General features: G+C 28.0%; 1 protein-coding gene across 2 annotated transcripts; it reads left to right on the forward strand.

The window, feature by feature from the left end:
• Positions 1–10,802: 10,802 nt before the first annotated feature.
• LOC137827519 (phosphate transporter PHO1-like) lies at positions 10,803–23,219 on the forward strand. Of its 2 annotated transcripts, XR_011083758.1 has the most exons (15): positions 10,807–11,147; positions 14,032–14,338; positions 14,623–14,947; positions 16,420–16,468; positions 18,269–18,340; positions 18,477–18,606; positions 19,768–19,888; positions 20,174–20,423; positions 20,579–20,683; positions 21,061–21,105; positions 21,201–21,353; positions 21,812–21,915; positions 22,001–22,090; positions 22,181–22,317; positions 22,745–23,219. XR_011083758.1 is itself a non-coding variant. In XM_068633689.1 (14 exons), the coding sequence occupies exons 1-14, from the start codon at positions 10,914–10,916 to the stop codon at positions 22,833–22,835; spliced, it is 2,298 nt and encodes a 765-aa protein (XP_068489790.1). In that variant the 5' UTR covers positions 10,803–10,913; the 3' UTR covers positions 22,836–23,219. The 2 variants fall into 2 exon arrangements, 1 of the variants encoding a protein (XP_068489790.1); XM_068633689.1 differs by having other exon boundaries at positions 10,803–11,147; positions 21,812–22,090.
• Positions 23,220–23,305: the final 86 nt, after the last annotated feature.

Raw genomic sequence — 23,305 nt, forward strand, 5'->3', positions numbered from 1 at the left:
CATTAGAGTCTTTCCATGACTCTTGTGAAAGGATAGAGCCATCTTATCATAGATGAGGCTATAAAACAAGGTCAAATGGTCCTTTTGATTCTAGTAACTAGGGTTATCATGTATATTCTAAATTAAAGTAGAAACAAACTAAAAGGATCTTTGTGTGAGGGTTAAATACAACATAATTTTTATCTGTAAAAAAATAAAATAAAACACTTTAGGAGTGTTTCAATTCGTAAACAAAAAGTATTGGAACTAGGTAAACCAAAAAGTATTGCAACTAGATAAATTATAATCTCTTTTACTCAAACAACATCCACCTAAAGTACTGAACGTAATAAAATATTAAATTAGCTTTCAAATATTAGTGTTGACCAAATTGTGATACTATTAGCATCGACTAAGTCGACTCAACGTGACGCAAAAAATTATTTTTTTAAAAGAATTAAATATTGTAATTTTTTTAATAAAATAAATATTTGTGTTAGTGTTGGCTTAATCAACATTGATAGACTTCATTTAATGTTTGACATTAAGAATGTGGTATTAAAGTCGGTTAAGTCTATGTTAGCTAAAAAAAAATATTAAAAATCCATAAGGTTAGAATGTTAGACGTTAATAGTCTCATATTAGTGTTGACTAAACATATGCTAACTAAAAAAATATTAAAAATAAATAAGGTTAGAATGTTGGATGCTAATAATGTCATATTAGTGCCGACTAAGCCTAGCTAATTAAAAAAAATATTGAAAATAAATAAGCTTGGCATCGATCTAGCATACACTAATTTTATATATTTAAATTAGCATAATTTAGTTGATGCTAATTTATATAGTATAAATTTATGAATTTGTATACTTTCATGATAACGAATAAGAATCATATAGATTATTTTTAATATCTAAAGGATAATAATTCTCCTCACTCATCTCTCAATTTCTATATAATTAAATCTCCTCATACTTATCTTTTTCATTCACATTCACAAATTTCCTCACACTTATCTCCTCTATCCACGTTCATTTCCTTCATTCAAAATTCAAAATCATCTCCTTCGTCACACTCATCTTCTTCATCCACACATATTTCCTTCCTCTACACACATCTTTTTCATCCACAATCTTTGTTAATATATTTAATTTTCTATTTTAAACTATTGGGCTTTGTTTGTTTGGCCCAACTTTCCTTTTCTGTTTCAGCTAGGTATCTTTTTCTTATATATACATCATGTATTTTACTCTCTATAAAAGTTTCTTTTATATTTATTTTTCTCTACAATTAGGGTTCATCAAAACCTCTCTTTCTTCATTACGATTACGTGCGATTACGTAAGCTACATTAAAACATCATATCAGACAAGGAATATTCATCTTCATTTACTGTAATAATCTTCTTCTAATTTTTTCATTCACACTCATCTACTTTATTAACATTAATCTTGTTCATCAACACTCGAACTCGTCTACATTATCTATTACAACTTTTTTCTTCTATTTTTTCATTTATATTTTATTTTATTAAAAATTAAATATTTTACGATATTTTTTTAAAATTAGTATCATTAACGTCCACCAAACCAACCAAATTTATATCATATTGTAGTAAACTGCTTGAACTACAATATAACTTCATCGATAAGATGTAATACAAAAATCCTTGTGCATTGTTCTACCTTTTTGGTCTATTAGATTTTTTTTTCAGCAATAAATAATCAATAAATGGGAACCATTTCAGGGGTGGTCCAACCCTTATACATAATTAACATAACCATTCTCCTAGCTAAAGCTGCCTACTAGAATCCAAAAAAAACATTAACGGATCATCCTTATACAGTCCAAAGGATTCATAACCCAATTTGAGTACGAAAAATGATCACAACTAGACTTTGCGTAAATTCAAGACCAAACCTTTACTTGCGTCAAAGCAAACACTTCTACCGCATCTGCCACTTCCCTATTAGATAAGAGGTTAAACACAATAGATTCAAATTAAGATCCAATTAAGCAAATAAATAAGTTAAAAACGAAAATAAATTTATAATATAAATACCTATTTCATGAACTTAGTGCCTCTTATCCTTTTCCCATACGGAAAGCACTTTTTTTAGATCGATCAAAAGGACAAATCAGATTTCCCAAAAAGCTGTGCAAAAGGATTCTTCTCTTTTTGATTTCCAAACCCTATTGTTCATTACAACATTGACTTAGGAATTTCCATTAATGGTGATAAGGTGTAAGGAGGGAAAGTAAGTAACATTCCTTATCAAGATATTTTAAGATATTACAAATATTAGGTAATATTTATACAGTGTGTGAATGAGATATTAAGATTCTGCATGTGTACCATCCTCAAGATTATTGGGCCAATCTATCCTTAAGCTGTGTTAGTATAAAACATAAATTAAGTATTAATAGTAATTAATGTATGCTATTTTTAGTAAATCATTTATTAGGTTTTGGTTAGTCCATAATTTTTGGGAAGATTGTTTTTTTTTTTGTGTAAAATTTTTCTGTTTATTTTTGTAATAAGAGTTGATCATCGTTTGATCTATATTTATTTATTATTTTTTGTTGATAAAAAAAATACATTTAGCGGTAATAAACTTGATTAGTTTTTTTTATCGGCAATAAGCAATTAAGATAAAACGGTCCACTTAAGGGTTGATTCAACCCTCATACAGAGAACACAAATAAAAATTCCTTTTGCCCTTCTTATCTAAAATCCACAGATTAATCCTCTACTTCCTTTCCCAATACTAAAACTGAACAAAAGACAAAATACTGCACCATTATTAAATCGAGTACATACATACCAAGGGTTCTAGACACCATTCAGAGAACGAGAAACACTCACTGATGGTATCTTAGAGTTGATCCAGGACCAAACCTTGACCTGTGTCATAGAAAATACTTCGGTATGATCAACCACTCCTCATTTAAACAAACAATTATTTTTGTGTTTCCAAATCTCGCTGACCAAATCTATCAAAATATTACCCATAATAAAATTAACTGAATTAGATGCATCCAACAACTTGAAATGTTCAAAATGTGACCCGGGAACAATAAGATCAACTGAATTCAATCATAACCAGTGATAACATAGGTTCCAAACTCTCCAAACAACCTTGCACCTGAAGAAAAGATGATTTGTTGACTCCTCTGATAACCTGCATAAGTTGTAAATATTATTCTCATTCTAAATCCCTCTTCTCTCCAAATTTACCTTTGTGCTACCTGATTATATTTTATAAATAAAATGGTTTTCCTGCCTGATTGCAAATGATGTTAACATTATAATGTGATAATTGAGTTAATTTTTGAACAGTGACAATTTTAACTTACAACTTAACCTAACATTGAAAATATATTTTTAATAAAAAAAAGAGCACATTCAAAATTCCAAAGCTTTATCATCAAGATATGTGAGCACCAGCTATGTGTCAAAATCATCAGATTGTTCTTCATAGACTCTACCAAAAACTTACAGGGAGAAATTAGTACTCTTAACATCAAGTATAAGTAAAAATAATGACAAAATATTATATTATAAAAAAAAACTCCGACTCAATTATAATAATACTGCGTTTCAAAACTTAATATACATTTTGCTACATATTAAACTGTGATGATGCACTTTGTTATTACTCTAAAAGTGCTTTTAAACAATGTTTTTTAAAGTTCTTTATATGACGATGTTAGAACCTGAACACTGTGTTTATAGTTTTGAATTATTCACAACAATTGTAATAAATTGTAAGTGAAATTAAAATATAGAAGACGTGAAATTAAAATATAGAAAAGCTAGAGAATGGTATAAGCGACGGTTATAATTAAAATTGTCATATATGCCTTTTTTTGGATTTTTTTATGTTTAAGTACATGAAATTATAATAGATTATGATTATAATTAAAATAGTAATCTGTGATCTACTATAGATAGACGATTTTATTCATAATGGTCGCTTATAATAGTTAATAGACTACAATTTTAATTATAATTATAGTCTATGATGGTTAGTTTGTTTAATACATTTATTTCTCTTAATCAACATGTTCATTTTAAAAATCTAATCATAAAGGAAGAAAGATTTTCATATGATTAAGAAAATAGACATTTGATTTATAAATAATAGGGATAAAATGGATTAAGTGTAAAGTAAAGAGATATTAAACATGTTTTTCCTTTCTACCAAAAAACATTTTTAATGGAAAAGGAAATTATTAGCATGGTTCATGAACCTTGTATATCATATTTATTATATCATCACCACACGTCTGGACTATCTTAATCAACTTTTATATAACACCTAGTTTACTTTTCAATTTATAAAAAAACAATGAATTATATCTATGTAAAAATTAATTAAGATTATAATATTCCTCCCCACTATTCATATACTTTATTAAATTATAGAAAATGACACAAAAATTATAGTTAGTATTGGATTTAGTTTTTTAATTAAGATTTTAGATTTAATGTTTCTAGATAAAAAAAAAATCAATTAGAAGAACAGACTTAAGCTTGTGAACAATAAAAAGTAAATTATCTACACCAGTTATTGATATCAAAACACCCTTAATAAATCAGATATAATTTCCAACACTGCAGCATCATAACATTCTCATCAAGTTATCCATAAAACAGACATTAAAAATTGATCTTATCAAAGTGAACCTTAAGACACACTCAAATGTTCTTAATATTGATCTTATATATGAAGATGAGAGCCTTAAAGGACACTCAAAATGTTCTTAATATTCTTAATATTATCTTATGAAGATGACCCTTAGGACACACTCTAACATGTTCTCAATATAAAGCTCTTATCAAAGAATTTTAAATTTAACTAAACTTAAAATTATGTTTGATAACATAAATTTTGTATTATAATCTAATTATAATTTATCATATTTCTAATAATAGAATAGAAGGAGTTAAATTTTGCAGTGTCCATTACAAGAAAATCATTAAGTAAAAACCAATTTTTAGAAACAAAAATAATTAGTTGTAATAGTAACTAAATTAGAGACCATTTTAGAAACTAAAAAAGAAAATTGGTTTCTAAATTAGTTTCTATTATTGTTAAATAGTTTATAAATTGATATCTAATTAACTACCAAGATTTTAACTACCAATTATTTAGTTTCTAAATTTGGTAGCAAAAATTTTGCTAATTAGAAACAAATTTAGAAACCATTTAACAATAATAAAAACTAATTTAGAAACAAAAAAATTTAGTCTCTAAAATGATTTCTAATTTAGTCACTATAGCAACTAATTAGTTACTTTTTGTCTTTAAAATTGATTTCTATTTCATGATTTTCTTGTAATGGTGCTCACACTCACTAAAGTATATGTAATACAATGTTTGTTGGATCCTTAGTTGGTAGGGTTCTAGGATCTTGTAATTTGGGTTTTGTATAAGGATTGAGACACACCTAAAGTGTCTCTTTTTATTTTATTTATTCTTTGCTGATAAAAAAAAAACACTCACTAAAGTAAGTTTTTTTTAGGGATGGAATTTTATTTATTCTTTGTTGATAAAAAAAAACACTCATAAGTTTTCTTTTAGGGATGGAATTTTTGGTCTTCTTCAACTCAATTAATCAAAACTTGGCATTCACCAAAGGCCATTCCTATGCAATCCCATTAACTTTAAAGCAATGTATATTTTATATAAGGGATATTGTGTTGTGTATTAGTGGGAGCAACATAATAATAATAATTATGGGCACCCCATGAACCAACGTCATCTTCCACACTAAAAAGAGCATTATTGTGTACATTGGGTTTGGTGCCATAAACAAAACCAAGTTCTTTGTCAGAAACACTGTTCATAACAACTATGCAACAGTCCAAGCAAGATCCTCTTTGGGGTCTAAATTGATCGAGTTTCTATTTGCATTTACAAGTAGGTCATGTTTGTAGATTCTATAGTGGAAGGGAATCTCAACACTTGGCTTTAGGTAACAAAACCTCCCCATTACTAATGGTGCCTTTTCTCTGTCACCAGACAGTGATTTGTTAAACAATTTTCAATGTACCATTGTTTACACACACAAGTGTTGGAAATCTCACTCACAACTCATACCATCCACTTCAAACATTATAAATAGACCACTTTTTTGTCTTAATTTGGATTTATAAGATTTAGGTATAGTTAACTTCGATGACATTTTGTAAAAACTACTTTAATTGTTGTTGTTAGGGTTATCAATACTTATTATCATTTATAGATAAATACTATATTTTTCTTATCAGTAAAAAAAATAAATAAATAATGATCACTTTAGGAGTAATCTAATTCATTTATCTGATTTTTAATTCTTTTCTAAATCTCTCCAGATTCTTGACCCTGTAATTTTTTAGACTTCTCAAATCCCCTTAGATTCAATAATCTCTTTCCACAACCCATCCTTGTTCGAATTCAGATGTCAAATCTATTTTCTCAACAAAGCCTTATCCTTGTTCGAATTCAGATGTCAAATCTATTTTCTCAACAAAGCCTTACTGAACTGCCTAACATTTATAATGCCGAGACCGCTTGTCCAAGAGAAGCAAATCTTATCCCAAGCAACCCATGCAATTTTCCTCTCTTCAGATTCCATCTCCACAAAAAATTTCTCTACTCACTATCTTCTTCAGCACAATAGATAAGAATCTGAACAAAGAGATAAAATATTTACAATACTAATAAAGTATTACACAATCTAATTTTACCCACTACTTATATATGCTAATCTCGAACAATATGACTTTTGAAAGCATCTAATTTCAAAATTAATTTTTGTTCATATTAATAATTCATAATTTGATGACGATGATGATGTAAATTTTTACACAAGTAATATATTTTAACTAATTTATTATTCAAAATGCTTGAGATATTTTTAAAAGTTGAATCTACACTCAATTAATATAATGATGACTAAGAGCTAAGATAAAGTGGTGGTGATAAATCACGTATAAAAAACTAACACTAAAAGTTTATTGACCTAAATAGGAAGGATAATTGTTGTATAGAGGAGAAAGTTTATTTATATATTTTTCTTTTATGAAAGCCAATCCCTGTTGTGTTAGCTTCAGATTTCAAACTTTACAGATTCATATGTACAGATATATTATTATTATTATAAATTTATCTTTTTCGTTGGTATTATATATTATATATAGATGTGGGTTGTGCTAGAGCCTTTGCTTTTGCTAGCCAATATGGGAGGAAATAAGTGTTATTCTTGTTCATTAAGTAGCCAATAATTTGAAAGCACTTTTCAAGAAGCTTGAATAAATTGGCAGATATATATGATGGATGCTTATCTATGATTCAAAGAAATAATATATTTATACAATGGTAACTTTGTAATTTAAAAGATAATATCACTAAGATTAATCACGCATTTGAAGTATTGTTCATTTTAGAATTCGAGTTTCATAACGATTTTGTCATTAGAAGGCATATCAAAGAGTTATAAGGAAGGAGTGTGTATATATATTACTACAATAAAATCATCAAAATAATAAATATAAAACCTTATTTTCATCTTTCTTAAAGTGTATATATATATATATATATAATCAACAAAAAATAATAAATAAATATGAATCACTTAAGGGCTAACTCAACTCTTATTCAAAAAATAAGAAGAATAATATAAGACCTCTCTCCTCAATATTTATCTCAAATTCCCAACAAAAACTACCTACAAATCCTTACCCTAAAAACAACCAAAGAGACTCGCCATTGGTAGCATCCAGGATATATCATCACATCAAACTCCAAAAATACATATAAACACAATCAACTCACCAAACATTAACCTCCAGAAGTAAAAGACCTTTCTTGTTTTTAATCCTCTTTACAAAAACCATAACACCTTAACATACCACGAACACAACAAATACAAAAAAATACATAACCTTTGCGCGATATAATTACTCCTCCAAAGAATCATATTATTCTAATGTAAGATGCAAATGCTCCTATTGCAATATATCCATTTACTCCATCCAGATACTTAAATTGCTTGCAACCAATATGCAAAACACACAACTTCTTCCTTTCTAAAACAATTATTTAACATCACATACCAAAGTAAAGAAAACAAAACTATTTAACAAATTTCATACATACCATGGGTTCCAAATACCAATCAAAATAAGTGAACTCTGCATCTTTTTTATTTACAGTCCAAACTTTTCTTTGTACCACCGTAAATATATGTGTGTTGGCATTTAAATGTTAGGTACGTATCTAAGTCGCCAACAATGAAATAGGAAATCAAAAGCATTTTGTAAACCTACGAATCCCTACAATATGGAGGAGATCACAAGTTGGAGAAGTGTTAATTATGGATTGTGGAAGATGAGGTAGCATATGCAGAATAGAAGCAATAATTGGGGGTCCTTCATTCAGTTCCACAACTTCTAATCTTGCAGATTATGATGCAAGAGCTTTTCCCTACCTCAATTAACTTCAATTCATTCATTTTTTAATTGGGAATATTCTGAGTAGATACCTCTTCACATTAAAAAGTATACACCCTTTTCACTCTCCACTACTAAGGAAAAGAATGCAAGTATGAAATGGTGAGGGATTCCAGCTACAAACTTTTTAGTCTGCACTTGGATCTTCACAAAAAGTTACACAAAAACTTCCACATTTGTATCTTCTTCACAAAATGTTTATATACAAGATGAGGAGTTGGATTCTAGGTAGCGCTTGGTTTGGTTGGTTCTTTATCCGACGTTTTTGCGTGCCAAGTTAGGAGTTGGATTCTATGTGTTCTTGTAAAAGGGTTGAAGTGGTTCCCATTTATTTATTTTTTATTGCTGATAAAAAAAAATATAGAAGATGAGAAAGTTTTTATTCTTCAACATTTTTAGTTTGTTCAACAAAATTTGTCAAGTTAATTATATTAACAATTAGACTGGTTTTGTTGAGGTTTTGGTTCATGAGTTTTGTGTTTTTTTTTTGTTTGATTTTGTATTTTGGATAATGATTTGTGTTGAAAAGGTTGTTGATTTTGACAGCTACATTTATTTTCCTATTTTGTTTTCAAATCGTTTTTCTATTAGTTTTAAACAAATAGTTTGTAACACTTTATAGCTGCATCTCAAACTAGAAATATTTCACCACACGATAACTACATCAAATTAGTATAGAAAACCATTTTCATAAGTGTATCTGTTTATTTATATGTTAACGAGGCAAAACTGTATCTGAAAAGGTTATTGGTCTTCTATTTGGAGCTTTTGATATTTTGTATTTACTCAATTTAGTGTTTTGAATTTTAAGGGTGTAATTTTGGAAGATGTTTTAAGTGCAAGACTATATATTAAAACAGAAGGAGAAAATATCATGCTATCATGGTTTAGAGGATTGTGAAGGGTTATATTTGGTTTGTGAGGTTTTTTTTGGCTTTGTACATTAATCGATTACAAGAAAATTATTAAATAGCAATTAAGGTTGGAGATAAAAAATAATTAGTCACTATATTGACTAAATTAGATATTAAAGATATTTAAAGTTATTTTTATTATTAATAAAAATTTATAAAATTGGTATCTAAATTAACTACTATGGTTTTAGCTACTAATATTTTAAATTTTAAATTAGTCTCTACAAGACTAATAGAAACTAATTTAGAATATAAAGTAGTAAGTAGCTAATACCTTGGTAAGTAATGATTTATAAATACCAATTTATATATTTATAAAATTTTTATTAATAATAGAAATTACTTTAGATATCAATACATTTTCTAGTTTATAAAATGGTTTCTAATTTATTCAAATAGTAACTAATTATTTTCGTCTCTAAAATTAGTTTTTATTTAATAATTTTCTATAATATTAATATTATTATTATTATCAATATAATTTTTTCGACAAAGTTTTGTGTTCTAATGGGAATAATTTCTTCTTAATTTTTTTAACAATTAGGATACATATGTCCTCTATTATCAAATTAGCCTCAATAGTAGTAAATGAAAGGAAATTTCAACATAACATTGTACAAATAATCTTTTGAGAAAATGTTAGTCATATATGCCTTTAACACTTACATAATTTTCACATACATATTAAGCTAATAAATAGAACAATATACATTAATAAAGTAGTAGAGTTGAGCACATAACTAAAGTTCTATATACATATAAGAATTCATTTATGCATCTATTATCTTGTTTACATTTTTTTTATCAACAAGAAATAACTAAAATAAATCAGCACACTAAGGAGTGATCCAACCCTCATACAAAATCTTTATATAAAGTAAGAATGAACAAAAAAAAATACCTTTCCAGTCTTGTTTACACTTAAGGGTTAACTTGATTTATTATTTTGTTTACACTTAATTTAACTCATGAGTATGAGAGTGTATAAACTAATCAAGAAAAATAAATATCAATACATAACAACCAATTTTGTTGTTGAAGTTGTTTTAACTATATTTGGACAAATTTCTTTACTATATGGATATGAGAAATAAAAAGAAAAGGGTAATAAGTTTCTCTATAACATAAAAAATTAGTATATGCATATATAAATTAATTTGTAAAAGTTTTCTCATCTAACTTATCGAAATTATTATTTTTAAATTTGTGTGAAAACTAATTTTAACTATGCACCCATTTGTTTAATTACATGTTCTTATTTATTTATTTTGTTGCAAAATGTTTAGGATATTCCAAACATATTCTTTTCTTTAATCCCATTTTTCTTTGTTAATTAATGACATTCTTCTCATTAAGGCAAACAGTAATCTATAAAGCATGTATGAAAAGCAATGTAAGCATATATTTTTTGAAGTTGTCCACATGGCTGGTCTCTTATAAAATCCCCCATTCACCACATTCTCAATCTCTCACACTTCTTCTCTTCTCTTTCTCTCTTCCACACCACAAACCAAACCAAAAATGGTGAAATTCTCAAAGGAGCTTGAAGCTCAACTCATACCAGAATGGAAGGAGGCCTTTGTCAACTACAGACAGCTCAAGAAATACATCAAAATCATCAAACTCAAAAGGGTTTTCAACAACCAACCACAGCCCCCAAAAGAAACCTTTGGTCGTTCCATTTTCGATTCCTTTCGCTTCATAATCAACAAGCTCTACAATTCAAACAACAACAACATGCAAGACATCATTCAGGTAAAGTTTACTGTTTCTTGTTTTGTATCCAAAAAAATAAATAAATAATAGAGGTTTTTAAAGATATCTCAATACTTATAAAAAAAACAAAGACATCCTTCAACCTAAAACTTGCTTAAACATCTTGAAAAAGAAGACTATGCAGTACAAAAGCTACAACATCTACTTCATATTCTAAGATAAAAAAAAAACATCACCTCTAACATTAAGTAAGATCACTATGTACATGTATATGTATAGTTTATAAAGTTTGTGCATGTGTGTGTGCTTTCTGGTTTGTTTGTTTTACTTTTGTTGTTGTTGTGGTAAAATATGAGTTCCGGGGATGTGTCTAAAACCTTTGCGTGTGTTTATGATTTTGTGTGTGTTTGTCTTGTTGTGTCTGTGATGCAGAAAAAAATGACATGGTTTTCAGACAATGAAATTTCTTGGAAGCCATTAACACGTATTTAAGGTTAAGTACCTCATGCAAAATTCAGAAGCTAGCTCTAGCTGGTAAATTTTGTAGGAGAAGGTTTGAAATTGTGAATTGGTTGTGGTGAATAAGAACCACAAAAACTCATGAAAATAGTCAATGATCTATATATTGGTTTGCACAGAACCTAATATATATTTTGGAACGTGCTGCATCACATTAAACATCTTGGTAGGTTTAAAGTTATTCTCTTTTATGGTGAAAACATGTGATTCTATAAAGTGATTCTTATGAATATATTATTTTCTGTTTGATAAAAAAAATATGAAAAGATTTTAGTTTTGATCGTTAAATAACTTTTAACCTACTATAAGTCTATTATTTTATGATCCAAAAACCTTACAGTTATTCTCTAAAATAGTGAAAAAACGTGATTAGGCTCTGATGTTGTTAAGCTTTTGACCATTGAGTAACTGTTTATCTAAAACTACTATATATTCTTTATTTTATGATTCCAAAATCTTAAAGTTATAATCTAATATATTGAAAAAAAAAGTGATTAGACTCTGATTTTGTTAATATTTTTTATCTTTGAATAAATGTTATAATCTAAACGAACTATAAATCCATTATTTAAGATCCAAAACTCAGTAATGTGCAATAAGAAAACTAGATAGAAAAATATAAGGTAATACAGAATAATAAATATTTGAAATTTATTTTATTTATCAGCATGGGTTTGGAATAAAAGAATATTAGTATAACATTAATTACTCATTGGGATTTATTGTGTTATGGTTTGTATATGGGTTGCCCACCTAAGTGGTTCATATTATTTATTTTTTCTTGCTGATAAAAAAAAAACTCATAAATAAATATTTTTACATCTAATTATATATATAATAGCATACCCTTTAAATATTATATACTCACTAGGAGACTAAATTGGAACTGATAATAAAATTTATTAACATTGTTTACATATATTTTTAGATAAAACGTTGAAATTCGGTTCCGTATCAAATATTGTCCTTATAATGATAAATAAATAAACTATACAAGTTTGATGGAGTGAATAAAATAATAATAATAATAATAATAATAATAATAATAATAATAATAATAATAATAAAAATGATGAAGTGGAGAAAGTGAGAATGGCATTAAGGGCTAAAAAGCAAGTTTAGTGGTCTTTTTTTTTTCTCTGAAACCTCTTTCTGCTTTTGCTTTGGAGAGTTTCTCATTCTCTCACGAAATCAAGGTGAAAATGGATAGTGGGAACACTGTTGCATACATATCCATCACCAATGCACATGTTCATCAATGGAAACTCGTCAAAAATTATTTAAAAATGAGAGAGGTAGCTACAATTCTACATCAATATACGGATATTAATTTGGGATAAATAGTGCTCTCAATGGGAAAATCAATAAGGTTGGATCATTATGGAATTAGGAGAGTTTTGGATTTTTTAGGTTTGGTTGAATATTTTTTTGTTGTTTTTTTTTATAATAGAGTTGGAGTATCTTAAGTGTTTTATATTATTTTATTTATTTTTTCTGAGAAAAAAAATTATGAAATTAGGAAAACAGATTACCATATGATTAAAAAAAAATAGGATTTTTATAAATTTGTGTATATGGGTTTGAAATATTTGGATTGCTTTGTTTAGTGAAATTTGAAAACGTCGGAATACGCATATGTTTTAAGGGAAGAGTGATTGGTCATTTTGAAATTTTCTCCTTGAGTCAATTGAAGGTTTGGTTTTTGATTATTACCAAAGTTCTTTCCGTTTTTATTTTCAGATTGGTGTATTGATCCTTTGACTTGCATGTTTTTAATTAAAACAAGTGAATAGTTTTGGGTAACTGTTTCTTTCTACTGTTTGTGAGGGATTGTTGTTTCTTGTTTGAACTATTGTGGACTTTTGGTCCCAGATGTATAAGGGTTGGATCACCCCTGAAGTGGTTCATATTATTTATTTATTTTTTGCTGATAAAACAAAATGTATTTGTTGATAAAAAAAAATTATATCTAATTATATCTTGGTGTATACAAATAATTATTTATCATTTTCCGTGTTTGGAAAAAACGTTTATAAATGTCTTGATATTGTTTAGTCTAATGAAGATTTTTTTTTATCAGAAAAAAACGAATAAATAAATAAAAGATATTTTAAGAATACATCAATCATTATACAAAATTTTCTTTAACCTCCTTACTTTCTCTAAGTCGAAGTCGAGGATATAATGTATTGTATAATATTTTTGGTTATGATTTAATTGATTGAATTTTTTTAATATGGATTGAACTATTCCTAATGCTTTTATTTATTAAATTTCTTTTACTACTAATAAAAAAATGTTGATTGAGATCAAAGATAGAGATAAGAATTGTAATTTATGTTGTTTTGTAAATAATGGTGAGATGAAAGAAACCCTAGGTGTGATATGAATGTGTGTGTTGCAGGTGAAGAGAAAAAGAACAGAAGAGAGTGAAGAAGTGTATGAAACTGAGCTGGCACAGTTGTTTGCAGAAGAAGATGAGGTGCAAGGCTTTTTTGCAAAGCTTGATGGAGAACTTAACAAGGTGAACCATTTCTACAAGAAGCAAGAGAATGAGTTTGTTGAAAGAGGAGAAACGTTGAAGAAGCAGCTCAACATCTTGTTGGAGCTTAAGCAACTTCTCACTAACAGACGCAGAAAAAATCCCTCTCTAAAACCTTCTAATTCTGGAATTTTCCCCCACTCTCCTTCCCAAGCTTCAACTCACTCAGGTACAACCAAATGAAATGAAATTTTAGATACAAAAAATTCTGTGATTTTTGTTTTTTTATCAGAAAAAGGATTGAATAACAGGAACCACTTAAGGGGTGGTTCAGACCTTATACATATCTAAAAAATATGAGATAATTTCTCTGGTCTCCCAAACCAACAAATAGAGAGAGAATTATTTGATTTTTGTATTCACTTAATTAGGTTTTGTTCATGTTTATTCTCGATTAATGTAATAAAAATATATAAAAATGAGTGCATGTGATCCATGTATTTGTGTATGTAGAAAGTGTTGGAAATTCAGAGGTTTCAGAAATGGATGAAGTGATGTCAACATTGGAAAGAAATGGTTTAAGTTTTGTGAACTCAGCAATGAGGTTGAAGACGAAGAAGGGAAAGCCTCAAATGGCCATAAGAATTGATATTCCGGCCACCACTCCAACGGCGGCTACTTCCATGGTGTGGGAGGATTTGGTGAACAGTACAATGAAAGGAGGAGGAGGGTGTGGAGGAGAGATCATTAACAAGAGAAAACTTCAGTGTGCTGAGAAGATGATTAGAAGTGCATTTGTGGAGCTCTATAAAGCTCTTGGCCTTCTCAAAACTTATAGGTAATTCATCTATATAAAATACTCTTATTTTAATTAATGTATGTTATATTAATTAATTATATATATCGTTTTTGTTTTACAATATTAGTAACAATAGTATTTTTAGAAAGAATATTAGAGAATTATTAAAATTTAACATAATTAACTTATATTTATGTATATATTAATTCTATTTTTTATAAATGAAAATTGAAATAGTGTTTATTTCATTACTTCATCATTCACCAATTATTACAGTTTTTACTAGAAAATAATTAATTAGAAACCAATTTTAGAGACAGAAAGTGATTAATTACTATATTGACTAAATTAAATAGTATTTTAGATATTAAAAAAATTATTGGTATCTAAGTTAGTTTTTATTATTGATAAATAGTTTCTAAATTAATACTTAATTGGTTACCAAGATTTCGACTACTAATTATTTAGATTCTAAAGTTGGTAGCTAATTTGCTACTAATTTAGAAATTATTTGTCAAATAATATAATTTAATTTACATACCAATATTTTTTATAATTTCCAAAATAGTATCTAAACTTAACCATAATCATATAATAATGTTTTTTTAACAACAAAGAATAAAATGAATTAAAGACTCTTCAGGAATGTCTCAACCCTTGTAGAAGCACCTAAACCTTGTCACCTACATTTTGAAGCAACCTAAACCTTATCACCTACATTTTGATTTCCAAGGGACAATACCTACACATCTATATTGAGCCAACAACAAAATCATATAAAATGTGAAAGTGATAATTATAACAAAAGTAGAATGAATAAGGTATAATCAATATATTTAATTTATATGATAAGTACTAACCTATAACCTATGATTAAAAAGTGTATATCCTTATCTAACAATAGTGATGTAAGATGGAAAGAAGGAATGTTGATTTGGGGAGATCATGGTAGTTTATCCTTGAATTGGAATGATGGAAAAAGATGATTCTACAAATGATAATGAGGCTAATAGAGTGTGGAGTTGCATGGAGTTTCACTACACCACGTAAGAAAAAAGATTATTTGGGTAGATAGACGTTGGTGTGATAGGTAGGTTATACCGTCTAAGACGTTTCTCCTAGGATCTAATCTAAGTTTCAACAAATAAATCCTCATTTTATATCATCCAATCATGCATGCTTCAAAATCATGGAGAACAAATCCAAATTCTTCATCTTTTTTCTCTTCTCAACCTTTTAATTTAACCTTAACTTTCTTCTCCACTTTGTAACATCAATGACGAGACCAATGACATGCTAAGATGCAATGAAACTACCAAACTTTTGCTTCCTACCAAAGAATTCTTACGTATCAATTTCAGCTTTTGGTCATGCCAATACGTAATATTTTACCTATTTCTCATTAAATGGCAAGTTATATAGGTCATACCCTACCATAAGTCCCTTTATTTTTATGACCCATGTGAACACTAGTTTTGTTCCTTACCACATATATTCTATCTTCTTTGTAGTTCCTTGAATATGGTAGCTTTCACCAAGATACTCAAGAAATTTGACAAGGTATGACTTCATCCCACTTATAAACATGATGCAACACCATATGTGTGTATAAAACAAAAATACCTAATTTCACTTAAAAGTATTAGTTAAATTAATTTACTTTTCTTGATTTCATTAAAGAATACTATTTTAAAATGACCCTTAATCAAAGGTTATGCTTAGATGTCAAATCAAGAGTGTCTACAATGATAGTATGGTTGAATGAAATAGTTTATATTTAGGTTAATTTTTTTTTCATCTTCTTTCACATGAAATTAATTTTTGTCCCGAATTCAAATTTTAGACCTCTTGTGCATTTGTAGTAAATAAACTATTGAAATGATTCATTTCAATAGTTACCTTACTACAACAGGAAGTCTAATATTTGGATCAAGAACAAAATTCAATTTCGCGTTATAGGACAAAAATGAAAAACATATTTAACCATTTATATTCTAGTTTACTGGATACGAGTATTTTGTTGTTGTTTTTTATCAGCAAAAAATATAATTAAATTAAAGTTAAACATTTAAGAGATTTTTGAATTCCTATATAAGTAAAGATGAGGGACTAAAAAAAGTTCTATATAAGTATATAAAAAAGGGGAAAATGGGATAAATATGTTTTGTTTTTGTTCCTTATTGAGTTACATTGTGTATGTAAGCATAGTTATTGGTTGTTGGGGTTTAGTATAGTTTATGTTGGTACTCAAGCTAGTTATGGAAAGAGTAAAGAGAAATGAAAGAACATTAAAATTGGTGTTTTGTTACATAATTCATGACTCTTACCAACTTGCGATTGAGGGCTATATTCTTCACGTGAAGGTAGTGAGAAATATAACAACTTATCTCAATGTATTCAACTCCATATGTTACCAAACCTAATTTCCAAACACAAAAAACAGTTATCTTCTTTCTTCTTTATAGTTATTGGCTCATGTACTTCTTTTTTTAAAAATTATAAAAGAATGTAAGTAACATACTATTCACTGAAATTATATATATATATATATGTATTTTTTTAATTTAAGGAAAAAAAATCAGGAATAGATTATGTAGAGGTTGATCCATACCTCTCACTTTCTTCATTCATAAATAGTTGTAAGTATTGTTAATTAAATATATCAACATGATACTTTTGGAACACAAGTGTATCTAGTTTTTTTTTATTGTAAGTTTGGTTGAAGATCCTCTTTATTTGGACTTTCTCTTCCAATAGAGTTAAAGTAACCCTAAAATATTTTATATTATTTTTTTATGATAAAAAAATAATAATTAAAATTTCATTAGATTTTGTATATATCCATCCACACACAAATACTTAGGTAAATGTGTAAGAAAATTGCGATAAGAGTTTATTTTATTTTATATATTATGCAGCAAATGTGATTATTAACATTTTTATAAATTAAATTTTAATGAATTGCTGGTGTGAAAACATCTTACATATGAACTAGTAAATTTATTAGATTTTTTTATGTTACTAATAAATTTAGAATATTTAATTAGAAGGTATGAAAGATGTATGAGTTTTTACTATTTTTTATTTTTTTTATATTTTATTGATGAAATTGTTTCGCTTTAACTTGTTGACGGTAGATGTTTTGGCAGAATTTATTTTTTAGAGTAATTTTCTGAAAAAGTTTATGTTGTTAGGTTGTTCTTGTTTTTTTTATATGTGTTGAAACATCTTAAAGTGGTTCATATGTATATATTATTTATTGTTGATAATTTTTTTTAATGAAATTGTTAAGTTTTACTTTAAAAATTGTTTTAACTCAATAAAATATTTACACTAATAATAACATTGGCATTTGATAAGGTATCTTGTCAAAAGGCTTCTACAAATTATTTGAAGGAAGTGAAGAGATCCCATTTTATTAGTTCGGATAAGGTATGATTTATTCTAAACCCTAATAAAAGAAAGAAAAATGGATTCAATATTAAGATAGCTTTTTGATTTGATCCTTTTTCAAATTGTACTAATTAATAATTGGTGTTTTTATGCAATACAATACTTTTGAGTAAAGGTTGTTAGACTAATGGATGAAGTGGAATGCACATTCACAAAGCACTTTACCAACAATGATAGGAAAAGGGCAATGAAGTTTTTGAGACCACAACAACCTAAATCTTCTCAAATGGTCACCTTCCTTGTTGGTAATCACCCTCAATCTTATTATCAATAACTCTCAATATAATAAAAATTAATTGAAGAGATCAAAATAATTAGTTATTATATTGATTAAATTAAAAATAATTGTATAAATTAAAAAAAATATTAAATTTAAAGTAATTTCTATTATTAATAAAAATATATAAAGTAATTTTTAAATTGGTATATAATAATTAACTATCAAAGACTGAATTACTTTGCTTTATTTTATATTTTAAACTAGTCTCTTTTAATCTTATAGAGACTGATTTAGAATTTAAAATATTAGTAGCTAAAAACTTAACTAATTTAGATACCAATTTAAAAATAATTTTATAATTTTTTATTAATAATAGAAGTTACTTTAGATATCAATAATTTTGTAATCTCTCTCAAATAATATCTAATTTAATCAATATATATAGTGACTAATTATTATTTTTTTAAAATTTGATTGTTATTAAATAATTTTTTATATTTGGAAAATGTTATAAAAGTTTAATGGTAATAATTTAATAGTTTTAAACTTTCAACCAAAAACGATAAAAAAATATACAGACATTATTTATAATAATATAATAATACTTTTAAATTAAAAAATAAAATAAAAATAAATAAAATATTAATTTATTATGATGCGTAATGTGTGTTTTTACACTACAAGAAAAATATGAAATAGAAATCAATTTAGAGAAAAAATAATAATTAATTGCTATAGTAACTAAATTAGACATCATTTTAGAAACTAAACAAAAATTTAGTTTTTAAATTGGTTTCCATTATTGTTAAATGGTTTCTAAATTAGTATCTAGTTAACTACCAAGGTTTTAACTACCAATTATTTAGTTTCTAAATTTGGTAGCAAAAATATTGGTTGCTAATGATATACTAATTTAGAAACCATTTAACAGTAATAGAAACTAATTTAGAAATAAACAAATTTTTAGTCTCTAAAATGGTCTTTAATTTAGTCATTATAATAAGTAATTATTTTTTGTATAAAAAAATAGTTTTTATTTCATAATTTTCTTGTAGTGTTAATGTTGGTTGTTAATGTTGGTCATGTTAATATATAACACTAAACCTACTAATCTAGTTCATAGGTCAACATTTTGTTCTCCTTATTCTAACAATTCATTGATTTTGATACGTTACTTCCTCTGTAGGGTTGAGTACAGGTTGTTCTGTATCCTTGTGTTGTGTGTACGTAATCTTGGCTCATTTGTGTGGAATTTTCTCTCCCAACTCAGACCCTGCATATATGGATTCTGTTTACCCTGTTTCAAGGTGAAACAATGCATGCTTCCTATTCAATTTCCTTCATAAATTACTTTTCTTTATGCCCTTTTAACCAAAATTATTCATCATGCATTCAAACATCAACAATTGTATTTTGAGGTTCACCATATGTATGATAAAAACTTCTAAAGAGGAAGAACAAGAAGAAGTATAAGAACATAGTATGTATTTGTTGTGACTTTAAGAATAGGACCACTAAGTTGCTAAGTACTTAAACATCTAAAAGCTGCAAAATTGAAAGCAGAAAACTTATGTTAGAATGATTTTGTGCAGTGTGTTTGTGTTATTAAGCCTACACCTGTTTATGTATGGATGCAATCTGTACATGTGGAAGAGAACAAGAATCAACCATAATTTCATATTTGAGTTCTCACAAAGCTCAGCACTGAAACACAGAGATGCATTTCTGATGTGCACCACTCTCATGACAACTGTGTTTGGGGCAATGGTGATGCACCTGCTTCTAAGGGCTGCAGGTTTTTCTCCTGCACAAGTTGATGCCATTCCAGGAATTCTTTTTCTGGTTAGTCAACTTTTCCATGTTACTAGAAAGATGAAAAAATGTGAAATAGCATGGTTTGGTTGAAACTCCATAAAGTGATTTACAATAGAATCTGTAGTGTTGCTCAAGTGAAAACCTTTGTGTGTGTGCTGATTATCATCAACTTCCATTTTCAGTTCTTTGTGGGTCTTCTCATTTGCCCATTTGACATTTTTTATCGACCTACTCGTTTCTGCTTCATCCGTGTTATTCGCAACATACTTTGCTCTCCATTTTATAAGGTAAACTTCTTCCATACATCACAAAATAACCTATGCACTGTAAAACAATTTACTCTACTCAATCAGAAGCATTTTTTTTATCTGCACACTACCTTCTACCGAAAAAACAAAAGAATCGTGAGATATTAAATCGAATACATACCTATCAAGAATTCTAAACATTCGTCAGAGAATGAGAATTCTAAACATTTAGAAGCAATACAAGACCAAACTTTAACTTAACTCCCTACAATGTTAAACTCTCTGCACTATAAGTATATAAGAGTTAAATTCTTCATATATTTCTTGGAATTATTGGGTACATTGACATGCCATAGTGCATGCAGTAATATACAAATCGAGCTTGTGTTTTCTAATTTAGCTTACTATTTCTACAGGTTCTTCTGGTAGACTTTTTTATGGCTGACCAACTAACTAGCCAGGTGATCTTACTATATCCCAAGTTAATTTTGTTTCAACTCTGCTTCTGAAATATGCATACTATGATCAACATTAAATTGCATGTTATTGGTTTCAGATTCCATTGTTAAGGCATTTGGAAACAACAGGTTGTCACATTTTTGCTAAAGTTTTCAAATCACACCACCCTCAGGCTTGCCATTCTGGAAGGCTGTATGTAGAAATAACCTATCTCATATCATTTTTGCCATATTGGTGGCGTGCTTTGCAGGTATGCCCTTGGTGATGCATGATACTATATAGAATCATAAACATAAACATTTTCTAGCTGAATTTTTTTAACCACTTCATTATGTTGTTAACCTATGAGATTCAGACACTTCTCTTAAATGGTTTGTCCGTGTTGGACACACGTACGACACGTATCGGTGAAATGTCCAATTCAAAAAATATTTGTTAGATTTCTAACACAATCTTAAAAAGGAGAAATACATTAAGTTTCTAAAAACTCAAACTTATTGTATAATTATAAAATTAAGGAACAAATCCTTTTGAAACAACCATGAAAAACATCTTTCTGTTAAAAAAGAATCTGAAACATATTTATGCACATAAATCTTTATTATCAATTTATATAATTCATAATTATATAATATATAGATCTTTGTTTTCGTGTCAGTGTTACATAGGTTGTGAACTAACACATGTTACTTGAATGACACATGACAGTGTGCAAGAAGATGGTTTGATGATGGTGATGTGAACCATTTGGCTAACATGGGGAAGTATGTTTCAGCAATGGTTGCAGCAGGAGCTAGAGTCACATATAGCAGGCAAGATAATCATCTATGGTTTGCTATAGTCTTTATCACTTCTGGGGTGGCAACAGTTTACCAATTGTATTGGGATTTTGTGAAGGACTGGGGGTTTTTTAATCCCAACTCCAAAAACCCTTGGCTAAGAGATCATCTAATTCTAAAGAACAAAAGCATATACTACATGTCTATTGTAAGTACTCTTTGACCACTTTGTTTTGTGAATGTTAGAATCATGAATTAGTCTTTTGATCCTAAAGGGGCATTGGATTTCACTTTTCAGGCATTGAATGTTGTCCTGAGAGTGGCTTGGGTGGAGACTATCGTCCACCTCAAAGTGGGACCTGTTCAAACAAGGCTACTAGACATTCTTTTAGCTTCACTTGAGGTTATTCGAAGAGGGCATTGGAATTTCTATAGGTACTTTCTCAAACATTTTACAACATCTCAAAAATCACTTTTTTTTTTTCATTTTAAGAACAACAAAACATGGATACCGTTGAAGATCTCACATCGACTGGAGATCGGGACATTTCATTTTTTATAAGTAGTGCAAACCTCATCTTATAAGTCGGTTTTATGAGATTGAGTTAGGCTTAAAGTCCACTTCTTAATATGGTATCAAAGTCATTTAAAATATATTTTCATAAGAGTTTGTTGGACTTATTATACCACCCGAGACCGTTATCAGACCATCCATAATATGTTAGTCCACACACGAGTTGCCACTTGAGAAATGTGTTAAAATCTCATATCGAGTAGAGATTGAGACATTTCATTTTCTTTTATCTTGAAATGGTGAGCAAAATTGGCTGTGAATTTGACAATTTTTGCATGAACTGTACAGATTGGAGAATGAACATCTAAACAACGTAGGACATTTCAGGGCAGTGAAGGCAGTTCCACTACCCTTTCGTGATATAGACTCAGACAACTGAAATGGTTTTCTCAGAGGTGTGCACAGATTGTCCTACAAAAAAGAGACATGCAAAATTGCCATAAGGGAATAAAATTTTGAAGGTCACATACCTCATTGGATACTAATCAATGGAAAGTACAAACCAAAATGTAATGCCAAAACAAATCCATAAAAGATGGCATTTTGTCGTCTACAACTTTTGGATTTCATGTTCAAGAACAACATCATGCTAACAGTTGATTTGGAATGTGGGTTTGAACAAGATCTGTGTATCCAATGTTTTGTAAATTGCAACTAAGAAAACTACGTGTTGATTTAATTTGTAGAGGTGAGTTGGAAAGAATTATTTAATAATCAAATGAGAATGGCAATTTTAAAGTTAATAAAAATTTTATCTTCCAAACTTGTATGCTATAAGCCAATAGTGTCCCTTTATTTGTTAATGTATTGGTTCTTCATTATTCTGAGTCAATATTTAGTTTAATTACA

The sequence above is a fragment of the Phaseolus vulgaris genome, chromosome 7, assembly GCF_000499845.2.
Source record: "Phaseolus vulgaris cultivar G19833 chromosome 7, P. vulgaris v2.0, whole genome shotgun sequence".
NCBI lineage: Eukaryota > Viridiplantae > Streptophyta > Magnoliopsida > Fabales > Fabaceae > Phaseolus > Phaseolus vulgaris.